Genomic DNA, 22877 nt, shown 5'->3' on the forward strand with positions numbered 1-22877 from the left:
GATGAGTCTGGACACTGGAGGCTTTATATGTAAATGTAGTCAGGACATTTAACACACTTTATATGTGAGCCAACGCCAACAGCGTCCACAGTGGCACCTGTGTCTCGCTTCTCCAGGAAGACTTCGTCCCCAGCCCTAGTCAGACCTGGTCAGACTCGGCAACGGATGTGAAAAGTGAGAGGGCTGACCCCAATTACAGTGCATCCCAAGTCTCAAGCCAGGCTGAACATCATCTGTCCGAGGAAAGGATGATGCCAGCCCCCCCACCCCCACCGCATGGGAGGAGTGGGCTGGGCTCAGAGCCTGGGCCCGGGTGGCTGTGCCTGGATGAGCCGGTCAGCCTCCCTCCAGCCGGACAGCAGGGCCCCGTGCGTGGTGGAGTAAAATGTCCGATGCGTGGCTTCCCCCGCAAACAGAATCTGGAGCTGCAAAGAAGGGCTGGAGTTAGCACAGGCACCCATGGTTGAGCTTCAAGCCTTTCACTGCAGCTGGTGAGTGTGTGGCCTTGTTCTTCACCTAACCCCACACTCTGAGGTGGCCATGAGAGCAGGTGCTGCCGTCACGGAAAGTGCAGCTGTGAAGGACGCCTCGGACAGCAAGCACCTGGAAATTAACCATGACCGCAAACAAGAAACTAAACGGGTTTCGGAGACAACATGGAGAACACCAAAAACCCAAAGAGATGGCGATGAAGAGGGAAAAAGACAAGAACGTGTGACCAGTCCTGAAGTCCACCATCCAAACAACAGAAATCCCAGAAAAAGAGCAAAGATACAATAATGCGAAAGAACTTCCCAGCTGACAAGTGCTGGGCTCAGATGTAAGCCCCGGCTGCCAGGCCAAGCGTGAGCTGGATAACCCCAGTGCACGGGGAGCCAACTGCTCTTCCAAGCTTCCTAAGATTTGAACATCGGACACAAGGAAGGACTGCAAATGGCTTTGGACTTCCCAATAGCAACACTGGAGAAAGTCTTCAAAACCCTGAAGGCATGATTCTCAAATTAGGGTTTTGTGTGCAATGCGGGGCTTTCACTGGGCTGTAAGTTCTTGGACTGCTCCCACAAGAAGGTGGGGTCTGTGTCCTGCCCCTGGAGTCTGGGCAGGCTTGTGGAGTGCCGCAGAGTGGGGCTTTCTGACTTCTGAGCTTGGTCGCAGGAAGCGATATAGCTTCCGGCTCTCTGGACCGCCTGCGATGGAGCCCTGGGTAGCCATGGCACTGAGGCCACCACGCTGTAAGGAAGCCCACACCACAAAGAGAGGCCACAAAGAGAGGTGCGCCAGTCTACGTCCCAAACAAGCTCACCTTCAACTCATCCCAACCCAGGGCCAGCCATGTGACAGGAGCCTCAGATGACCCCAGCCCTGGCAGAGTCCTGGGGGCAGTGGCTCAAGTCTTCCTGGCCAAGACCCCAGACACCGTGGGGCAGAAACAAGCCATGCCAAGTGCCCACCTACAGAGCCTGTCAGCATAATGAAGTAGTTGTTTCCAATACTGGGTATAGGGGTTTGTTACATAGTGTTCAGGACTGGAGCACCTGAAGTGTCAGGGTAGAAAAAAGGTATTTAACACACGCAAACTTTCTCTAAAAATTTACCTCCCATCCATCCCTTTCTCAAGAAGCTACTGGAATAAAAGACCTAACAAAGCAAGGCAGCAAACTAAGAGATGGCGCACAACACAGAATCAGGGTCCAAAGCAGGAGTGAGGCACCAGGAGCCAAACGCACAGGTGGAGGAAGAGACGCCAGGTGGGGGTGGGGCGGGGCCAGGCTCCAGCCGCGCCTCAAAGGGCCAAAGCCCACAGGCACCTTTGCCGGAGATGACGTGGGCAGCGAGCAGAACCCAGGCAAAGAAGTGCACAGAAAGCTGAGCCCCACACATACTCGCTCATGCACACACACACACACACACACACACACTCACATGTATACCCTCACACACACGTGCACACTTGCTCACTCACAGAGACACACTCACACTCACACGCACTCGTCTCACTTGTACATCCACACATGGGCTGACACACTGACACCTACAAACGGGCAGGAAGAGAAGCCCAGCACTGCAGCTCAGGTGTGGATAGCACCTGGAGCAAAGGAGATGAGGTAAACACTGAATGGCGCGCTCTCCAAAATTACCGCGTCCCAGCGCTGGGTGAGCAGAGAAGCAGAAGCAGCTAAAACCTTATGTGCCACAGTGACGGTATCAAGCACGCACACTGAAGCGATACCATGGCATGTGGAAAACTCCACGCTGAGTGTTGGACAATCATTGTGAAGTGTGATGGCAATGTTTTAATCACACATTAGGAGGGTGTCCTTGTCCTGTAGAGATGCAAATATCTGTCAAAACAGTGATGTCAATAGTGGCGAGCACTGCCCATACTGGGCGGCCTGGGCAAGGGGTGAGGCAGGGCAGGAAGCTGGGACGGGGACCCAAAGGTTCTCCTACTTTCGTATCCATGGGAAGTTTTCCACAACTCAATGTTTTATAAAAAGTGGTGGCATAAACATGTCACTTAGAGGGTCAGCTAGAGCAGTCTGGGAAGGGGGCAATGGGGTGCCCTCTACCAGCCTCCTATCATGTGTTGTTAGTTTCTGAGCCAGAACTGTGAATTCTCTGATGCTTTAAGTTATGTGTGTGTATAATTCTGATAAAAATAATACATTTTAAAATTATTCTTACTTTCAAAAAGAAAATGGGTTCTGAGTGTCAGGGGTCCCAGCCCCACCCACCACTCCCTCGCGTTCCAGCAGCTGCAGGTCTGTCCTGGGGACACAGGCCCTGCAGCGGGACCCGGTGCCTCCTCACCCAGCGGCCACATCGTACCTGGGCCTTCTCTCTGTCCACAGGGAGGGGCTGAGCCAGCAGGTCAATGTCGTCCCCGGTGCTGCCCACCGCCACGTAGCTGTAGGAGCCCCTGGTGTACGGGGCACTATGCCAGTGAGACCTCAGCACGCTCTTGGGTGCAGGGAGCTGTGGGTTTCCTGAACCACAGAGATGTCACATGTTAGCTGGCATGCCTGCTGCGTGTCTGCAGTGCGTCTTCCATTTGAAAGACTGAGCAGTTTAAAATGAAAGAAGCTAAGCAGGAAGGAGTTGTAAAGACAGCCTCTCCCGGTCTTATCCACTTTGCTCCACTTGGAACACCCACAAAGCAGGACCCGCCAACTGGCACCACCCCCACGCGGCCGTGCCCGGTGCACCACCAGGTGGCGGCATCACTGTGCTGTCTGAGCCTCGGCGTCCTCATCTTGGAAGCTCTGGTTAAGGACGGCTGCGTTTATCTTGGTGGCACCTTCCAGAAGAAAGCAGTGGAAAGTGTCTGCAAAGCCATTTCAGTTCCTCAGGTAACTGCTCCCACCAGTACAAGGAAGGACTGTCCCTGGAGGGTCAGAGGCCAGCTCAGCCCTCCGTTGGGGCTTCTGGTCCCTGCTAGAGATCAGCCAGCAGGGGGCACAAGGCACGCGTGGCCGCATGGTCTGTACCTGTCACCCTGCGAAACACATGGGTCAGAGACTGGAGCACTTCCTCGTCCGACAGCGTCTCCATGAACTCAGACTCGAGCCCAGCAATGAACCCGCAGAGGACGTGGGCAGGCCTGCGTGGGGAAGACAACCTACGTCGGGCCCAGCCCTCCACCCGTCACCTCAGCGAGGACCCAGCGACCGTGCAGGGAGCCAACACCCACACAGGGTCCACCAGGGAGCTGTCCTCGGGTCAGCGTGGGCCACAAAGAGCCAGGGGCCCTGCCGGGTCAGAACTCCTCAGAATTCTGCACGGGGCCTGCTGTGCTCCTCTGCCAACATCTGCATCGCCATGCAGGCCCAGCGGAACCCACTGCTGGCCCGTGGCAGGAGGGAGGCGGCGGCACTGTGTTCCCACCACACACGTGCGGTAAGAAAAGCCAAGTTCCCGTGAAGGTGTGCTCGATGAAGCTATGAGAGTTACTGGGTGTGTCAGGCCTGGACTCTGGAACGCTCATCTTTCTAATGTGTGATGGGCCGGGGGAGGTGTTGCACCAAGCACTTCTGTGGAGAGCGGCAGGCAGCAGCGTCCTGCCAACAGCCCACGTTCGGTGGTTTGAGGTGCCCACTGAACAAGCCACTTCTTTCATGAACACCGTTTCAGAGTGACTGACAGACAACAGGCTTAGGTGCATGGCACACATTATCTTGAAAAAAAGCAAGTGTGTTTGTCACTAGGAAAACAACTGCACGAATTCAGTGTGGATGATAAAATTTAAGCTATCAAGCAAGAATTAGAATTTTAGAAAACTTGTATCTGTCACCAACAGCTTAATGGGCTCCCAATACCAAGAGACTTTTCTGATCAGTGGTGACAGTAATGAATTTAATATTTTGATATTGTGCATGAAATGCATCAACATTCGGAAGACTGAACGAACCATCATTTTCAGAATGACCAAAAACATGGAGAGGTAAGAGATCCACTCAGAGTACGAGACAGACACTGGATTTTAGTGGAACAGAGAGAAACTCTATCTGTGGCTTCAGAGTACACAGTGCAGCTAACCTTTAAGAAACGACTACTTCTTCAGTTTTGGTGTAGGGCCAAAGAACCCGCGATTACCTGAGACCCATTTAAACACCGTTCCTCCGTTACGTGTGTGTGAGTCCCAATCATCTCACATTTCAACCAGAAAGAACCTGCAACCGGGCAACTGCCCACCAATGCCAGACACTAAAGTCGTCTGCGAAAGACATGGCAGTGCCACCGTTCTCCCTAAGTTTCATTTTTAGAAATAGTTATTTTTCATTAAAAATGTTATTTATTAACATGGAATAGGTTTACTGTCATTTCAAAGACTAAATATTTTTCAATTTCTCATATTTAGTTTCTAATGTGGTGAATGTATAGATACAAACCACATAAACAAAAGCTCTGTGGAATCCCCAATAATTTCTAAGAGTATATAAGGCCCTGAGACCACAAAGTGTGACAGCCACTGCCCTGGACCACAGAGTGTCCCAGGATCACCCGGGACCGTCATCCTTCTGGCGTCCTGAACACACAGCATGAGCTGCAGAGCCAGGCCCGGAGCAGGTGGCTGAGCGCACCCGCTGACCGAGCCACTGCCCAGCCACAACCTGGGCACGTGTCCAAACCCCTGGATATCAGCTTTATCTTCAGGGCAAAGGACACGTCCAGGGTCCCCTCACAAGCTGGAGGAGCCTGCCCTTCCCTTATCCTAGTCCCCAACCTCACCACGTCTCTGCATGGAGACCTGGAATCATGTCTGCTGTTTACGCTATACCCCTGGGCCACACCACTTACCCTCCAGTCACGTGTCTAAGATCCCATGACTCGTAAGGATGTTTCAGCCCATCATTGCAGCAGTTTAAGCACTGGCTCCCAGTTAGGGACATGGTGACCACACCGTGTCCCTGTGTAACCAACAAGCCCCAGCTTCCCGAGCATCTTGGTGAATCCTTTTCCCCCCGTAAACATGACTCCTGGTCCAGCAGCACATCCCAGGCCCTGAGAGGCTGACGACCCGCACTCTGTGGGCTTCTGTCTGTCCCACAGGGGTCAGGCCCAGGGTGTCTGCCCGTCATCAGTGCTTCAGGGTGCCCTTGGGATACCCAGTATTAAGCCCCCCAGAAACGCCACACAAGGAATGGACACACTGCTGGATCCCAACCCAAAAGGCTGTGGAACCAGCCCGTCAGAGCGAAAAGGGAGCGTACGTACTGGAAGGAAGGCAGGACTAGGAAGCCAATCAGCTTCCTGAGCCAGGCATCCCGCAGTGTGGGGACAGCATCCTCCAGGGGCGACGCGTCCTCCCACACCAGCTGGATGAACTGGCAGTCTGGCTCCCAGAAGGGCTCCTTGAACTCCAGGAAGATTTTATTGTTGGTCCCAAAGCCGATCTTCCTGATGGCTTCTGCCTTTTCGGCGGGCAGTGGTGGCTCAAAGAATGTGTCCAGATGTTCTTTAAGGAAACCTGGAATTCATAATTGGACTTGACTTACACCACTTAAGTCTCTAAAGTAGAATCAACGGCCACGGGAACCCCACTGGCCCCATCAGAGGAAGAGGCCCCCAGACACACCATGCCCGCTCGGGACCCACAGCCTCGGTGGCCAGACTGCAGTGGAGGGACACAGAAGGCCCTTTGGCCGCCTGCTAGGGCAGGGACAGTTCACACAATGTGCCCAAATGCTCCGTAGGGCACGTGTGTGAACTCCTGAGCCTTCCGCCTCTCAACCCCTGCAGAGCACGCGGCTCAGGGTCCGAGTGGAGTAGGAGGGAGATACACAGTCCTCACCAGAAGCCACATGAACACCAGTCTGCCTGGCGAAACGTGACAGCACACCCAATCTCTTCAAGACATAATAGCTCGCAAGTCAGTGAGAGAAGATGGACAGCCCACAGGAAGCCAGGAACCTGCCGTGAGGACCCACAGAGGGGTCCATGCCCTACAGCCATCCCTGCCTGTCCCGTCTCGAACCCAGCAGGTCTGCTACTGAAACCGATCCCACAGACACAGCGACACAAGGGTTTTTAAATGTGCATGTTAAACACTGTGTGAGGCAGAAAAAAGTAAAGACAACCTAAGTTGCCATCAACACCAAGTACGATCAAGCAGTGATTCCTACATACAAGAAAATTCTGTGTGTAACGAGCAGGTGGGGCAGGTCCCAGCTCCCTGGGAACAATACCGACAGTTGCAATAATACATCTACTGATCACAACAGGGGGCGGCAGCGGCAACTATGTCTAAAGAAAGACTGTGATGCAGGTGTGTGCGTGCTATAGAAACAACGGCACAAAGTTCTAAGCCAGGAAATAGGAAAGACCGACGGAGCAGCGAACAATGTGCTGCTACATCTAGATGGCTCCACTTGTGGACAAAGGAGCTGGGGGCTGAGTGAGCTTGCCACACCCAAGCTTTCTGAAAGGACACACCACATGGCAACACCACCACGGGGCGGGGGGGGGTGTGGAGGACACGGGGGACACTTCATCTCACATGGGAACTGACACCAGCGAGGTTGGTGAATCTGGGCGATTGACTTCTCTCTGTTGACATTTGTCAAACGGGATGGGACAGGTAAGTCCCCACGCTGCCTGAGGAGCAAAGAACGCTGGCACAACTTCAACCATCTCCACCTTTTATCAAATTGCCACCTCCTACTGAAACCGGCTGTCTAAGGCATCAGATCTAGAACTAAACAGAATTATCTACATGGCTGCTTCCTCGATTACTTTTACTTCAGGGACCTAACCTCTGGAGGCAATCACGCTCTCTCCCAGGGGATCCTCCCTCTGGAGGTCTCCCAACCTCGCCTTAAATTACCTCCAAAGAAGCAGGACAGCTGACTGCCTTTTCTCTGAGTGAAATTCCTAATTCCAAAGCCAGCGATTACTACAAAACACCATCGAGTAAATCTACCCAAAACTTAGACTGAAAAGATGAGCTAGGTGGGAAAAAGCCAGAGGCCAGGGACACCTGGGGTGGAGAGATGGGGCTCTACCTAAGGGCACGGTGAGGACCACGTGATGGGCTGGGAAGCAGCCTCCATCCTCACACTCCACCAACACGGGAAACGTCTCCCCTGGAGACCCGGCTTCCTGGAAGGACCCGTTCCAGTGAAGGGTCTTCACAGGCTTGTTAAAAACCATCACGTCCTGGGGCAAAGAAGCCGCTATGTGGTTCGTGAGTCCTTGGTAGCCCCTAGGAGAGACAGAGAAGTTGGCGCTGCTTAGAGGCCCAGCCTGCGAGTGAGACTCTGAAGTAGCCTCCGAGCTCCACCAGCCCAGTACCCAGGAGCCCACCCCAGAGCCCAGGGAGGCAGGGAGGGCGGGGCAGCCTCACCCAGGGCTGCCCCTGCGGTTTCTGATCCGCCACAGGAATGTTAATCCCGCCTCCACAGCTAATGGGAGGGTCAAAGAGCAAAGGGCTCCAAGCTCCCAAGGTAATGACAGGCCCCCCTCCCACCAGCGCTGTTCTGTCCTTTGTAGACACAAAGGCCCTACCCTGTGCAGGAGCTCTGGGGCGGCAATGCCTGATGTGGCACCTGGGAGAGCACAGCAGGACAGTCCTGCAAGTGTCTCCCCAGTGCCAGTAGAGGGGCAGCCACCGCACAAGAGCCTTTCTGCCCACCTGAGGCTGAAGCCCTCACACAGCACTTAGCACACAAGGGGCCTCGTACACATGGGAGGAGAAAGCATACAAGATGTGTTTCCTTCATTAATCACTTTGTCTTGAAAAATAATTATTTCCTTTTACTTAAATGAGCAAAACTAGGGAAATAAACGACCAATCTCTCTCAAACAAGGAAGACAAAAGGTCCCCTTGTTTCTCCCACACCTCCTCTGCCTCCCAAACCTCGACTTGAGGTAAAGGGAGGGGGCCCGGGGTACATGGGAGAGGTCCCAGGGGGCCTGGGGTACATGGACGGGGCCCGGGGTGCTGGGAGGGTTGGCTGGGTGGGTACAGTATGCACATACCCGGGAAAAGTGCAGTCCAGCCCTGGCAGTACAGTGTACTCCCCAAAGGGTGCGAGGGCCACCAGGTCCAGGCTGTGGGTGCCACTCACACAGCACTCCACGTTGAAGAAGTTGTGTAGAATGGCCAGCTTCAGCTTCTTGGTGTCCTCATCCTCTGTCCAGCTGGCCATGTGCTGACTGATCTCCCCCTTGAGGTACTCGCCCACACTGGGCACCGGGGTCTGGGCTGCATGCAGGAACTCCCGGGTCTGGTCTATGAGACTGTAGAACAGAGTGCCCATCTCCGCCACCAGATCAAGGCTCACACCTGCCCCGGAGCTGGCATAGGACACGGAGGGCAGGCCCAAGTGACCCCCAGTTTCAATCAGCTGGTTCTCTTCTGACAACTCCTTGTCCCCCAGCAGCCCGTACTTGGCAGCCAGCTGGAAGACAGGGTTGCCCTGGGAGGGCCCGTGGATCCAGTGAGCGCCTATCTCCACGACACCACCTGGGAGGGGACACGAGATGCCACCTTGAGGTTCTCTCCTCACAAAGGTGGTCCCTGAGCTCTTCTGGACCACAGCCAGCCGTGCCCTTCCCAAATATGTTCTGAAAACCACAGGGTCCCTGCGGACCACTGTCCCTCATGGAAAGGCCTGTGCAGAACTAATTTAAGGGGCACACCTGACGGGGGTGGGGGGGGTGCTGGCCTGCACCCGCTGGGGGAGGGCACTGGGTGGGCATGGGTGCCCGGGAGCTAACCGCAGGCTGCTGGGGGCAACATGCAGGGGCATGTGGACAGCCGTGGGCCACCTCTCCCCGGCCGGGAGTCTGAGTTTCGGGGGCCAGCGCACTTTGGCTGCCGGAGCGCGCGGAGCGGGAGTTCACTCGGGCCCGCGGAGGCTTCCGGGTGCTGAGGCCTGGGCGCAGGCCGGGCGGGGGACGCAGGGCTCGGGCGGCACCCGGCGGGCCCCAGGAGTTGGCTCTGGGAAAGGGCTCCGGTCAGGAGTTCCGGGACAGACCGTTACCGAAGCTGCGCTCCGAGCGGATGCGGCCTCCAGCGCGGGCGGTCGCCTCCAGGACCCGTAAGTGCCGGAAGGTCGGGTGGCCGCAGAGCCTTTGCGCCGCGGCCAGCCCCGCGATGCCGCCGCCCACCACCAGCACCCGCGGGCCGCGGCCCGGGGGCTCCGTGATGCCGCCGCTCGACTCCATCACGCCGTCGCCGTCAGTCCCCGCTGCTCCGAAGCGCAGACTACGGAGGAGACGAGGCCTGAGGAGCGAGGCGGGACAGGGGGTGTGGCTAGAGGCGGACGGGGCGGGGGGCGGGGCCGGAGGCGGGACAGGGGTGTGGCTAGAGGCGGACGGGGCGGGGGCGGGGCCGGGGAGGCGGGGCCGGAGGCGGGACAGGGGGTGTGGCTAGAGGCGGACGGGGCGGGGGCGGGGCCGGGGAGGCGGGACAGGGGGTATGGCTAGAGGCGGGCGGGGCGGGGGCGGGGCCGGGACAGGGGGTGTGGCTAGAGGCGGGAGGGGGCGGGGGCGGGGGCCGGGGAGGCGGGGCCGGGACAGGGGGTGTGGCTAGAGGCGGACGGAAGCGCGGGGCCGGGGAGGCGGGGCCGGGACAGGGGGTGTGGCTAGAGGCGGACGGGGCGGGGGCGGGGAGGCGGGACAGGGGGTGTGGCTAGAGGCGGGAGGGGGCGCGGGGCGGGGGCCGGGGAGGCGGGGCCGGGACAGGGGTGTGGCTAGAGGCGGACGGGGCGGGGCCGGAGGCGGGACAGGGTGTGTGGCTAGAGGCGGACGGGGCGGGGGCGGGGCCGGGGAGGCGGGGCCGGAGGCGGGACAGGGGGTGTGGCTAGAGGCGGACGGGGCGGGGGCGGGGCCGGGGAGGCGGGGCCGGAGGCGGGACAGGGGGTGTGGCTAGAGGCGGGCGGGGCGGGGCCGGAGGCGGGACAGGGGTGTGGCTAGAGGCGGGCGGGGCGGGGGCGGGGCCGGGGAGGCGGGACAGGGGGTGTGGCTAGAGGCGGGCGGGGGCGCGGGGCGGGGCCGGGGAGGCGGGGGAGAGTGTGGAAGGCGGCGCGTGGTGAGTCCCCGCGTCAGCCCCGCCAGGTTCCGCAAGCCCCTCTGGGCCGAGCCCGGGGCTTCCCCTGGAGGTCCGGCCCACTGCCCAGGATGGTGGCTGGGGACTGCAGGTTTTGCGGGCCGCACAGGAGAGCGAGGGCGAGCGTAGAGGGGTGTGTATCACCGATGTCGGCCTACGCGCGGGACGCTGGCGGGATGCAGGCGCCGCAGCCATGGCTGCTGGGAAGTGTGGGCGAGGGTCTCCACAGAGGAAAAGTCGGGCCTGCGGGGCAGCCGGATCGTGTCTCCTTCCAAAGGAGACGTGGGAACGGTGACCAACGAGAAGGAGGGGGAGGCGCCTCCCTCTGGCCTCACGTGGTCGGGGGAGCCAGCCTTCATGGAGGTCAGTGACGGGGCGGCAGACAACGCACATATAAACATGATAGTTTCTCCAGTGCAGTGTACGTGCAAGGACGTCGGGAGAGGTGTTGCCGTGTGTCCAGACTTCAGGCTGGCCCGTCCCCTGACACTGAGCAGTTTCTGCAGCTGGTCATCTCGGCAGCCTCCGGGTCCAGACGCCCACGGCGTGGCGCGCACGGCCCGCTGCCTCCACCGCAGGGGCGAGGGGTGGCTTCCGTGCTGCTGTGTTTGCTGCCTGCCGGGCCGGTGGCCCTGAGCCCCTTCCCCACCCTTCCCTTATCTCGTCCTCCCCTTCCATCCCGCTCCCCCCGCGCCCCGCAATCCTCCCTCCGCGCCTCCCGCCCCCCGCTCCACAGGGGGCTGCGGGAGCTCACTGCGGACGCCGGGCTTCCTCGCAGGGCTCTGCTTACCGCGGCAGAGGAGCAGCCGAGCTTCCAGGTCGGCGCGTGCTGGTCCCGCGAGGCACACCTCGCGTCGGGAGGCGCCCACCCGACCTCCCCCGGGCGGGGCCAAAGCAGCGCAAAGCCCCCGGAAGTAACCCGAGAGTCTTGGCCGCTGTGGGCACGGGGCCACCGACGCGGCCCGGGGTCAGCTGTGCCACCTCCCAGCTAAGGCGCGGGGCCTAGGACCAGTTCTCCAAAGAGCTGACCTGACCGCCTGGCGCCTGCCCTTCTCACTCAGCCCGACATCCCGCCACTAAGTTGGAAAGGGCCAACAGTGCGTCCGGAGTGCGCAGCCCTAGTGTCACTTATTAGCAGAGAAGGGGAGCCCTCCCTTGGGGCAAACTTTACCTCCCCTCCCCCCCCCCAGTGCTGCAGGAAGCAGTCTCAGGTTCAGGGGGGTCTCCCTCCTCGAAGGTTCGCCTACAGGCCTGGCTCGGGTTTCTTAAGGTTTAATTGATCTGAAGCCCAGGGGTGTCCCAGGCGTCTGTTCAAGTGTCCACTAGAGACACTTCTGCTGGCAGATTAAGGACTCTTTGGGAGCCTGAATTCTGCAAACTGGTCTCTGGTCTCTGGGTCTCTCACAGGTATGCCCAGGGTGGGTGCCTTGATGTGACCCCTGAAGTCAGCCTCCTGGTGGAGCCTGGACAACCCAGCACACTGTCCCTGACCTGGCAGCACAGTGCCGCCTTGCATGGGCCTGTGGGGCTGTGAGGGACACCTCTGTGTGCTGGTCCTGCAGTGATGGAGGCCTGGTACCAGGGCTGTGGCTGCTCCGACAGCTGCGTCAGACCTTGGACCTCTCTCCATGCGGCTGGCAGATGTTGCCACACCTTTAGATGGCAGTGGTGCAGTCCTTGACCCATCCGCTGGCTCCCTCCCTGTTGTTTTCAGCTTTCCTGTCCCTTTACCGTCTGCCAATGGCCACGCAGCAACGGGCCCCACTCAAGGTATTTGATGACACTCCACCCCAGGCATCTGGTTTCTCCTTGAGTGGGGACAGCCTTGAAGATTTCCGGCTTTGCCTTTCTCACCCCCTCCAGGTCCATCATCTCCTCTCCTTTTCCTGGTAAAGATCAGGATAATAAGGGATTGCAGAGGCCTATTTAGGAAGTTTGAGATTCTGCTCTGACTGTTCCTGGGTGGGGACTCAGCTGAAACAAGGTTTGGGGGACCCGAACTTCCTTTGGGTTCAGCCCCCCTGGGTCTTCTTGTCGATTGGCGTGATCCTAGTGCGTGAAGGCAGGGCCCACTTGGCTCAGTCCCTGCTCGACCAGTCCCCCATGGTGGTCCGCACAGGCCAACAGGTAAAAATGCCCTGGTCCTACTGACACCTGACCACACCTGGGCGGGAGGCCTGGGTGCAAGCAGGGGGTGATTGGAGATAAAGCAAAGTTACACAACTGAAATTGACATGCTTGATTTATGGCGGGGGAGAGAGGGCAACATCTCTGACACCTGGGGGTTTGGGGGACCCGAACTCTCTCCCATCACCTCGGCAGAGAGTACCTTGGACCCCAGGAGGTGCAAAGGACCCTTTATGCTCTTCTTGTCCACTCCATGTAGCACCACTGCCTGAATCAAATGGCAGCTACCACCGACACTCTGACCTTTGGCTGGGTCTGTCATCCCCACCCCACGTGCTCAGGGACACTGGTGGCCATGTCAGTGCTGCACTGTTCTGCTATGTCTGATGCCACCAGCAGCAGCTGCAACACACAGAGGGCATGCCTTGTTTCATTCTGACTGATACAAATTCATGGGCTTTTCCTGATGCCCAAGGGCCACCAATGGTGACTGAGGCTGCAACTATTCGGTGACACTGCCCATGGCTTAAACCAATCAGGTTGTTCATTTTTTGTGAAGAGCTTTATTGATTATAATTCGTACACCAGGGGTGGCCTGATGGCTCAGTTGGTTAGTGCGAGCTCTGAACAACAAGGTTGCTGGTTCAAGTCCCACATGGGCCAGTGAGCTGCGCCCTCCGCAACTAGCAACTAGATTGAAAACAACGACTTAACCTAGAGATGAGCTGTTCCCTCCACAACTAGATTGAGAAAACAATGATTTGATATTCTGGAAAAATACAGTTCCCCAATAAATAAATAAAAGAATTTGTACGCCATACACTTCACCCATTTAAAGTGCACAATTCAGTGGCTTATAGCATATTTAGAGTTGTGTAGCCATCAACACAGTCAAGCTTAGAACATTCCCATCACCCCAAAAGGAAGCCGCTGATGCTGCAGCAGTCCTCCACAGCCCCTCTGCAGCCCCTGGCGACCTCTTACCCACCTTTTGTCTCTATGGATTTGTCTGTTCTGGACATTTCCTACAAATGGAGTCATACACTATGTGGCTTCTTTCACTCTGTTTTCAAGGTTCATCCCATCGTGGCATGTATCAGTACACTTCATTTCTTTTTTCTTGCCCAGTAATATCCCATTGCATATTCTAATGTGTTACTGTATGGATAGATCACATTTTGTTTATTCATGAGTTGATGGACGCTTGTTTTTCCCCCCTTCAGGGCTATTTATGAATAACGCCACTGTGAACATTGATGTACCAATTGTGTGCATGTACGCTTCACTTTTCTTAGGCGTGTGTACCTAGGTGGGGGATTGCTGGGTGACGGTGACTCTGTGTTTAATCTTTAACTCTGGAGCATGAGCTGGGACAGGGAGAGGAGCTAGAAAATGACATTGGCCACTCCTAGGAAACAATGCTCAGGAATGAAAAAGTCTCCACATGATGCCTCTGGAAGGAAGGATTTTGCTAATTTGTCTCCTTCTCTAAGCACTCTTGCCCCTCCACTCCTTCCACTGCTGCAAAGCAGAACACCTGATTCCTTGGTGCCCTAAGGGACAACTGCTTGGATGCCGTGGGGTGAGACAAGGGAAGTGTTTCCCTGGGGCTGAACCAACCCTGAGTGCAGACAGCATGGTCACAGCTGTCCGGGAAGCACTGAGTGGCTCCACAGCCTATCCGTGCCCTAGCGTTGTGTTTGTGAGCCCTACAGCCGGTACCCAGCTCAGAGACCAGGCCTCCAGGCAACCCCGGTGTGGCTGCAGGTCAAGTCACCTGGGAAGTAGGGGGAACGTGCCTGCCCCACACAGCCACCCGAAAAATGGGTGGACAAAGGCCGAAGGCCAAGGCAGAGCTAACCCCCACCACTGGCCAAGAGAAGAAAGGAGGAGACGCAGGCCAGGTGGAGAGCAAGGCGCGGCCGGAAGCCCCGCTTGGGGGTGCCGCTGGCCTCGCCGGGCGTCCGGGCGAGGGTCCCCCGTGGGCGGTGAGACCCCCGTTGGGCTCTGCGCTCAGGGGTCTTAGGGCGACTGCTGCCGTTCGGGGTCAGCCAACAGCCGGACGTCGGGGGCAGGGAGACAGGGACCGGAAGAAGGGATAGCACGAGCACGCGCCCACACTCCCCACGCGGCCGACCCGCGTCCCCAGCCCGCACCCGCTTTCCCTCCCCGCGGCTCCTCGCCACGCCCCCGGCGCCTCGCCCCGCCCCGGGCTCCTCGCCACGCCCCGGCGCCCCGTCCCGCCCCGGGCGCCCCGCCACGCCCCCGGCGCCCCGCCACGCCCCCGGCGCCCCGCCCCGCCCACGGCGCCTCGCCACGCCCCGGGCTCCTCGCCACGCCCCGGCGCCCCGTCCCGCCCCGGGCTCCTCGCCCCGCCCCCGGCGCCTCGCCCCGCCCCCGGCGCCCCGCCCCGCCCCCGGCGCCTCGCCCCGCCCCGCCCCCGGCGCCCCGCCCCGCCCCCGGCGCCCCACGCCCCCTCCCGCCGCCGAGAAGCCCCCGCGATATCTGCGCGGTCTCGCGGTGCCGGCCCGTGGGCGGGGCGGGCCCTGACTGGTGCGGCCGGGGGCGGCTCCGCGAGCCGGGGGGCGGGCTGCGGGCGGAGCGAGTCGTCCCCTGAGCGCCATGGCCGCCCTGCGTGCCCTGCTGCCCGTCGTCCGCCGCCCGCTGCGTCCCCGGCCCGCGGGCGCGACGCTGCGTCCCTTCGCCTCGGGTGAGTGCGGCGCTGAGCGGAGCGGGCGCCCGGCCTGAGCCGCCGCTGCAGGGGCGCCGACCGAGCGGCCCCTCCCAGCGCCTGCGGTGGGCTCGCCGGGCCCTGCGGTCCCTGGCGCCCCTCCGGCCCGGGGACTACGGACTGAGTGCCGCGGCCGCTGCCATGTGAGCGTTCGGTGTTGGCTGTGAAGTCCTGCCGGGTTTGCACGACCTTCGGAGGACGTGCGCTTAGGGCCTCCGCACCTGGAAATGGCGCGCGTTCTGTCCTGCGCGGCCTCTGCCCAGCCCAGCCGTGTCCGCTGCTTGTGCCCGGACGGCCCGGCGCGCCTCCTGCACCACGCGCGGCATCACGGCCCAGGCTCCCCGAGCCGGGTCCTCGCCCACCCGTGTGTCGCCCACCAGTTAACCACCTGTGGATTTTGCCCTGAGCTCTCCTAGACCCGCCCTTCTGCAGCCGGGCCTGTAACCAGCGGCTTTGCCGGGTCCGTGTGTGCAGCGCGCTGCTGCCGAGCACGTGGCACGGGTTACTTCAGTTGCTCCCACTGTGGTCCCACGGAGAGAGCAGCCACCCCCACAGGCGGACTCACACCTGAGTCTTCTCGGCTCACCTTGCTGTCCAGGTTATTCTGCGCCTGCTGCCCCTCTGGGGGTGGAAGCCCCCTAGGCCAGAACTGGTTCTGTTCACAGCTTAATTACACTCACCTACCTGGCACGTGTTGAAAGAGCGAATTTCCCCATCCCTGCTTACTTATGCAGAATCACAGTTCGTTCCGTGCACCTTCCAGGAGTACTGACGGACGCAATCTGGAGAAGGAAGGCGACTGAGAGCTGCTGTTCATTGCTGTGTGTTTGTTTTTTGTTTTTTTGTTTACTTAAGCAAATGTTCAAACATCCGTGAAAGCAGACCATGTTGCAGAGGTCACCCATGCGGCTGAGAGCCGTGTGCTGCAGCCCATGAGCACTGGGCAGGGGTCTGTCGGGGTCCCTCTGTGCTGACGGGGGCACATCCACCCAGTCTGATGCCCACATGAGTGAAAATGGCCCTTTCTTTTCTCCATCCAGAAGCCAACTTTAAGTACATCGTCACAGAGAAGAAGGGGAAGGGCCAGAACGTGGGGCTGATCCGACTGAACCGGCCCAAGGCGCTCAACGCGCTCTGCGATGGCCTGATGGCGGAGCTCAACCAGGCCCTGGCAGCCTTCGAGGTGGACCCTGCTGTGGGAGCCATCGTCGTCACGGGTGGGGAGAAGGCGTTCGCAGGTGGGTAGCACAGTGGCAGGTCACCCAGGTGTGCAAGGGGCGGTCCAACCGTGGTCACGCCTATGGTCTGTGGCATTGCAGACAGACTACACCTCCAAGGTAGCGTCAGAAGAGCCAGTACAGCTCAGGGTTCCTTACGTGTAAGCTGGAGATGGGCTGGGGAACTGCTTGGATGAGGCATTTTGTGTGTGTGACACTCGGGCGTATCAGGCCAGCAGAGTAAGTTTACTCAGAGTGATTCACGTCCTCGGCTGTCACATATGGTATGTGTTGAGGGCTCAAGTGACTAAGGAATGAGCTTGGCCTTCTGAGCCCACCTCGCATCTGTTTCCTGTCCCATGCTCCCTCTGCATTTCCTCCGTGAACAAATACCCCAGGGTACGGCCCCTGTCCCCACTGCCCAGTTATGTGTCCACATGGCCATCACTGCACAGGCCAGGCCCTGTGCCAGCACCCCAGCAGCCAGCGTGCCTGCACATGGAGGATACCCAGTAGCCGCCCAGTGGTTTGGGGGACCCAGCAGTAGCAGGGCCATGCATGCAGGTAACTGGGACCTCATTTCCACCAGCTGGAGCCGATATCAAGGAGATGCAGAACCGGACGTTCCAGGACTGCTACTCCGGCGGGTTCTTGAGCCACTGGGACCAGCTCACCAGGGTCAAGAAGCCAGTCATCGCTGCTGTCAATGGTTATGCTGTGAGCGTCCTCCTTCCTCTCCCTCTCTCAGAAGTCTTTACAGAATCGTGCTTGTACACGTGACACATAACTGGCTTTTATTGGAAGACCCAAGTCTAGTTCCCAGGCCAGTAGGTCTTTCCCTCAGTGATGCCAAAGAGCCAAGGCTGTAAGGAGAGGGGTCTGCTTTTGTCCATGAGCCCAGTTCTCACCATGGCCCTGGGGCTCCCTGGAGTATTTCTCCCCTCTCTATGTCAAGGGCACACATGTTGGGTTTCTGTGCCATTGTAATGACTTTCCAACCTGCGCTGCCCCCAGAAACTACCTCTCGCTGCCATTGAGAGCTGTGTCCTTGGCTTGGGGCCCCGGAGTCTCCTGTGGGTGTGTGGATTGTGCAGATGTGCTGGGCTGGTAGTCTGTAGAGAGTGACGAGCATTTCAGTCTGTGGTCGTTTAGTCATGTTCCCTTGGGCTAAGTCTAAGCTGGGGCCAGTGAGTAAATTTTGTTGGAACCGTTGGTTCGCTCACTGTCCTCAGCAGACTGGCAGTGCTTGCTGTCTGGCCCTTTACAGAAAGAGTTGGGCAGCATCAACTGTTCGTGATTTATGGGAACACTTAGCTAGCTTGCGGTATCCTGGACTGTGTTTCATATTAATAGACAATTCAAATAAGCAAACAGAGTGATTTTCTGAGTGAGTTCCCCCAGTGACGCCTCGTGTTGTTTTGCAGCTTGGTGGTGGCTGTGAACTTGCTATGATGTGTGACATCATTTATGCTGGCGAGAAAGCCCAGTTTGCACAGCCGGAAATCCTACTGGGAACCATCCCAGGTAAGGAGAGGCGCCATCTCTAGCATAAACTCCGCAGAGCCTGTCATGTCTTAGGTGCTTATGGGCTTTTTCAGGAATAGACAAAAGCTTGCTTACACCTGAGGGGGTGTGGGGGGCCTGTCTGTGCCATTGCTCCCTCTGCCGACCAGCACACTAAGTGTGAGTGGACACAACAGCACTCCAGAGTGGCCATGGGGCCACGGAGCTGTGCCGGCTTCTTGGGGGATGACCAGATCCTGTGTCAGAAACTGTTAGAACGGGCTGACTACACAGTAGCTTAGGATCCTTGTGGGTCAGAAGCTCAGAACAGGGAACATGGTGACCAATGGCCAGTGCTGAGAGCTTGTGCCCAGAGGTGACACAGGTCACATCTGCTCCGGTTTCCGTGACCAGAGCAAGTCCCATGGCCTCACTCAAGTTCATAGCAGGAAATCAGACCCTCAAATGGAGGTCAACAGGAGCAGTGGGCAAAGAGTGGCACCTCTGCCCCCTGGGGCCCACCTGATGAGGGCTCCGGGCTTATGTCTGCCCTGCGGGTAGAGCCTGGTGCCCGGGGCATCTCCTACAGCCGGGCTGGGAAGGAGGGTGTGTCCGATGGGCTGAGGGCGAGGCGAGGCCCGCTGAGCCCCACAAGCACTGGCCTCTTCCCATCCCAACACCAAGGTGTCCCCTTCAGTGAGGCAATGCCTGAGTCTGCTGGACTGTGCTGTGTCCCTCAGGCGGTCCCCTTGGCTCACCTTGGCACCCAGAATTCACTGTGGTGTGGATGACTCTCCAGCTGGTGGGAGGGAGTGTTGTGGGGCTGGCCACCCGCAGGGTGTTAGGAAGAAGGGCACATTCAGAACATCCAGACCTTGAGGGGTCAGGCGGGGTCTGAGGCCAGGAGCTGCGAGCCGTGTGCACCTGTCCAGAGTCTGAATCCACACGCAAGGTCCTGATGCAGGGGCCCAGGTACCAGGCGTGGGCCCCCTCCACCCCCAGAGGTCCACCTTCAGCCCTAGAACTTGCCGGCTGCATGTCTGTGGCATCTTGCCTTGAACCAGCCGCAGGGTCAGCTGTGACCAGCAGCCTTCTGCCCCTGCAGGTGCCGGGGGCACCCAGAGGCTGACCCGCGCTGTCGGAAAGTCACTGGCCATGGAGATGGTCCTCACTGGTGACCGGATCTCAGCCCAGGATGCCAAGCAAGCCGGTGAGAGCCAGGGTCGCCCCATGGAGCCCCTTGTGGGGAGTGGGGAGGGGAGGGCAGCGTCTAGGTGTTTCCTGGGTGGTCAGCACAGTGCTGTCGGATGTTCTGGGAACCCAGGCGACCTCTGCCTCTGTTTCATTTGATGTGCTGTATGTACAAAAGAGTAGCTGAAACATGTACAGGTTAAAGAAGAATATTAATCCATCTGCTTCCCAAAGCTCAGAGTACACAATGGGGGCTCCCCGAGACCCTCCACATGCACCCCTTCTCCCCACCCTCAGTGACCTGCATCTGCGTGAGCCCCATGACCACGGCAGACGGTGGGGAACCCTTCCCGTGTTGCTGCAGCCCCTGTTCACACCCTGAAAGGCCTCTGCTGTCGAAGCGTCGTTGACATTCAAAGTGCTCTTTCCAGATGTTCACCTTTTTGTGTTTCAGGGCTTGTAAGCAAAATTTTTCCTGTTGACACATTGGTCGAAGAAGCCATCCAGTGCGCAGAAAAAATTGCCAGCAATTCTAAACTTGTAACGGCAATGGCTAAAGAGTCTGTGAATGCAGGTGGGGCGCTGCCGGGAAGGGAGAGTGGAGGGGCTGCTGGGGGTGCTTCAATCACCATAGAAAAGTTCTGTATTCCCGCAACCAGCATCTCAGTTCATAACTTCAGGGTTTTCTTTTTAGCTTTTGAAATGACGTTGACAGAGGGATGTAAGCTGGAGAAGAAACTCTTCTATTCAACTTTTGCTACTGTGAGTAAACAGCATTCAGTAAGGAATGACACATGGCTGTAGATGTTGTATTGTCCATCCCATTCCTCTTGGTCAGAGCTGTCCACTTCCCCTGTGTCTGCTCAGCTGTGTTCTCTCAGTGAGCATTCATTTTCCAGTAAGTCCAGTATGTGGGAGTTCAAAATGACGGCAACAGGGTGATTCCTGTTTCGAAAGGTCTCATGATTGCACCGTAAATGCAGTCTGCAGACTTTTCCTGTATTGTCCCAGTTACTTAGGCTGGGGTTCAAATGTATTCTGATACTGATCTGAAGCCTTGGAGCAATATTTGGTAGGACTTCTGCCAGTAACTTAACAGAAGTTATTCATCTCATAGTCATTGAAATTCATTTCTTTTATCGTCAGAGAGTCGTACCTAGGTGTTTTATAACAGAAGGAAAAAGTGGTTTGGCGTGTGTGTGTGCACATGTGTGCATGTGCTCACAGGAAAGGACACACAGGTCTGAGTTCCTGCCTGCCTGTCCCCTGGTCATTCAGGGCCCTACGGAACTCAGGTGATGGCTTGGTGGGTGACCCACCTCCGTGTGTCTGAGGTTTTCTGTAGCTGAGAATTTATTCTTCACACAAGGTCGTGGTTCCTGAGTGACCTTCACCTGGAGGACAAAAATACCCACTCCAGGCCAGCCCTGCTCGCTCGGGGGAATCCGGACCAGTCCCAGGTCCCCAGGTGTCCCCACAGCAGAACCCCCTCCGGCCCCCCAGGGACGTGGACAGCCGGGGGCAGGGGGAGCCCGGAGACAAATGCAGTGAGCTGGCAGGAGACGGAATGTCTGAATGTCCTCTGCTTTTCCTTTCTCACCAGGAAGACCAGAAAGAAGGCATGGCCGCTTTTGTGGAGAAGAGAAAGGCCAACTTCAAAGGCCAGTGAGAGCTGTTGCCTTTGCACCAAGCCGCTGCTTGAAGGAAAAATGCGGTCAGCCAGTTCTAGGAGCAAATAAACCCTTCTCTTTTAAAGGCCCCGGAAGTGACGCGGGGTTTCTGGGGTCGGGGCCTGGCTGGGGGGGCGGGAGAGCTCGGCCACGCTGCTGCTTACAGAAGTTCCACCCTGGAGCCTTCGCTGCGTTTCAGTTTCTCCCTGATTTCAGGAACTGAGAGGTTTCGGTGCCAAACTGTCACTCTGTCCAGCACATCGGACTCAGACGGAAGCGCACCCCCGTTGCCTGCTGTGTGGCTAGAGCCGGTGACTGCCTGCTTCGCTGCTGGGTGCTCGGAGGACATGTTCCATTGTCTAAATGACAGACTTGGAATCACACTGTGCCTCTCTCAGTCATCCCGAGAGTTGAATGTTCTGTCTACATTTTTAAACGTTGTTTTGCCATTATTAAGTGACAACATTCAAACAACAGAAAGTTAAAGTAAGTAAGTCCTTAAAGTAAGTCACCCTGTCACTCTCCCAGGTGTGTAGCTTTGTGAGGATTTCTGTCCCCGCACGCACACTGCTAAGTACAGAATCTGCATTCCACACCCTTCTCTGAAGTGCACTGTTACCTTTCTCCGTCTGTCATACCAGGGCACCCTCTTCTCGTTTGAGTAGCACTCTATTGTAGTAGAATACACGTAACGTAGAATTTACCGTTTTGAGCATTTTAGATGTGTAGGTCAGTGGTATTAAGTCTTCTCACAGAGTTCTGCAACTGCGTCGTCCCCGGCAGAAGCTCTGTCCCCATTCAACTGTAACTCCCGTTTCTCCCTCCCCAGCCCTGGAGTCCTCTGTGCTACTTTTCCTGTCCCTGTGAATTTAGTATGACATGTTCAAGGTTATATCCCACCATAGTTCCTTCTCTTTGTTGAATAATGTTTCCACCCGCACTCTTTTCAGCAGTCAGGAAGTATTTCATGGTCTTGGTATGTTGTAACTTAGTATTCCCTTGGCATTGCGGGACTGCCATCTAGTTGCAGGTTGTCAGACTGATGGATAACACTGCTTCTGTGCATGTCTGTGATGCTGAGAGGTCAGCCTGCGTGAGCTGGGACCCAGCCAGTGCCCCGTCCACAGGTCTGAGGGCCTCTTAGTGCTGGGCTGGCCAAGTCTCCAAGGTTGACCTAAGGACTGCTTGCTTCTGGGTCCCTGGGGTGTTTGCGTAAAGTGCACATTCTGGGCCTGGGTCAAAACCTCATGGGACCCTGCTGTCCACAGTCTTGGCGGCATCCAGTGGTGTAGGAGGTGCCCAAGCAGAAGTGTGGTCAGCGGCTGTCACACTTAGTGCCACCTGCTGTGGGAGATAGGCCTCCCGCACCAAGGTCCTCTGATGGCCTCAGACTCCGAGAGGGCAGCCAGGCCATTGAGTGAAACATGGCTGAGGTTGTTTCTGCATGTGTGGGTTCTGGTCGTGACCTTGGGCTGGACTGGAGCCGGAAGTATGTACTCACCCCACCCAGGACCTGAGCTGAACACCCAGGAGAAACACACGTGCCTTTGCCAAAGAATTGAAATGACCTTGCTCAAAACTTTGGCTGTGAATACCTTAGATCACAAGCCCTTGTGTGTTGGTTACATTGACAGGGAAGGAGCACAACCAAAACACGTTTGAGGAGTTTTGTTTTTTGTTGTTTTTTTTAAAGATTTTATTGGGGAAGGGGAACAGGACTTTATTGGGGAACAGTGCGTATTTCCAGGACTTTTTTCCAAGTCAAGTTGTTGTGCTTTCAATCTTAGTTGTGGAGGGTGCCATTCAGCTTCAAGTTGTTGTCCTTTCAGTCTTAGTTTTGGAGGGCGCAGCTCAGCTCCAGGTCCAGTTGCCGTTGTAGTTGCAGG

The 22877-nt window shown here is 57.6% G+C and overlaps 2 protein-coding genes across 5 annotated transcripts; one reads left to right on the forward strand and one right to left on the reverse strand.

Annotated features, from left to right (window-relative positions):
- On the reverse strand, positions 1 to 10825 carry PAOX (polyamine oxidase). 4 transcript variants are annotated; one of them, XM_081074894.1, is made up of 8 exons: positions 10711 to 10825; positions 9486 to 9709; positions 8479 to 8965; positions 7503 to 7702; positions 5716 to 5968; positions 3489 to 3601; positions 2830 to 2987; positions 1 to 425 (listed from the first exon to the last, which is right to left on the reverse strand). In XM_081074894.1, the coding sequence occupies exons 2-8, from the start codon at positions 9667 to 9669 to the stop codon at positions 297 to 299; spliced, it is 1524 nt and encodes a 507-aa protein (XP_080931020.1). In that variant the 5' UTR covers positions 9670 to 9709; positions 10711 to 10825; the 3' UTR covers positions 1 to 296. The 4 variants fall into 4 exon arrangements, 2 of the variants coding, with proteins under 2 accessions (XP_080931020.1, XP_080931019.1); XR_013995017.1 differs by having other exon boundaries at positions 26 to 425; positions 2830 to 3385; positions 10711 to 10814; XM_081074893.1 differs by lacking the exon at positions 10711 to 10825 and having other exon boundaries at positions 9480 to 9737.
- Positions 10826 to 15203: 4378 nt separating this feature from the next.
- On the forward strand, positions 15204 to 21891 carry ECHS1 (enoyl-CoA hydratase, short chain 1). Its single transcript, XM_081074899.1, has 8 exons — positions 15204 to 15389; positions 16451 to 16648; positions 17217 to 17344; positions 18052 to 18151; positions 19236 to 19340; positions 19776 to 19895; positions 20016 to 20083; positions 20925 to 21891. The coding sequence occupies exons 1-8, from the start codon at positions 15302 to 15304 to the stop codon at positions 20988 to 20990; spliced, it is 873 nt and encodes a 290-aa protein (XP_080931025.1). The 5' UTR covers positions 15204 to 15301; the 3' UTR covers positions 20991 to 21891.
- Positions 21892 to 22877: the final 986 nt, after the last annotated feature.

The sequence above is a fragment of the Rhinolophus hipposideros genome (assembly GCF_964194185.1).
Source record: "Rhinolophus hipposideros genome assembly, chromosome: 15".
Classification (NCBI taxonomy): domain Eukaryota; kingdom Metazoa; phylum Chordata; class Mammalia; order Chiroptera; family Rhinolophidae; genus Rhinolophus; species Rhinolophus hipposideros.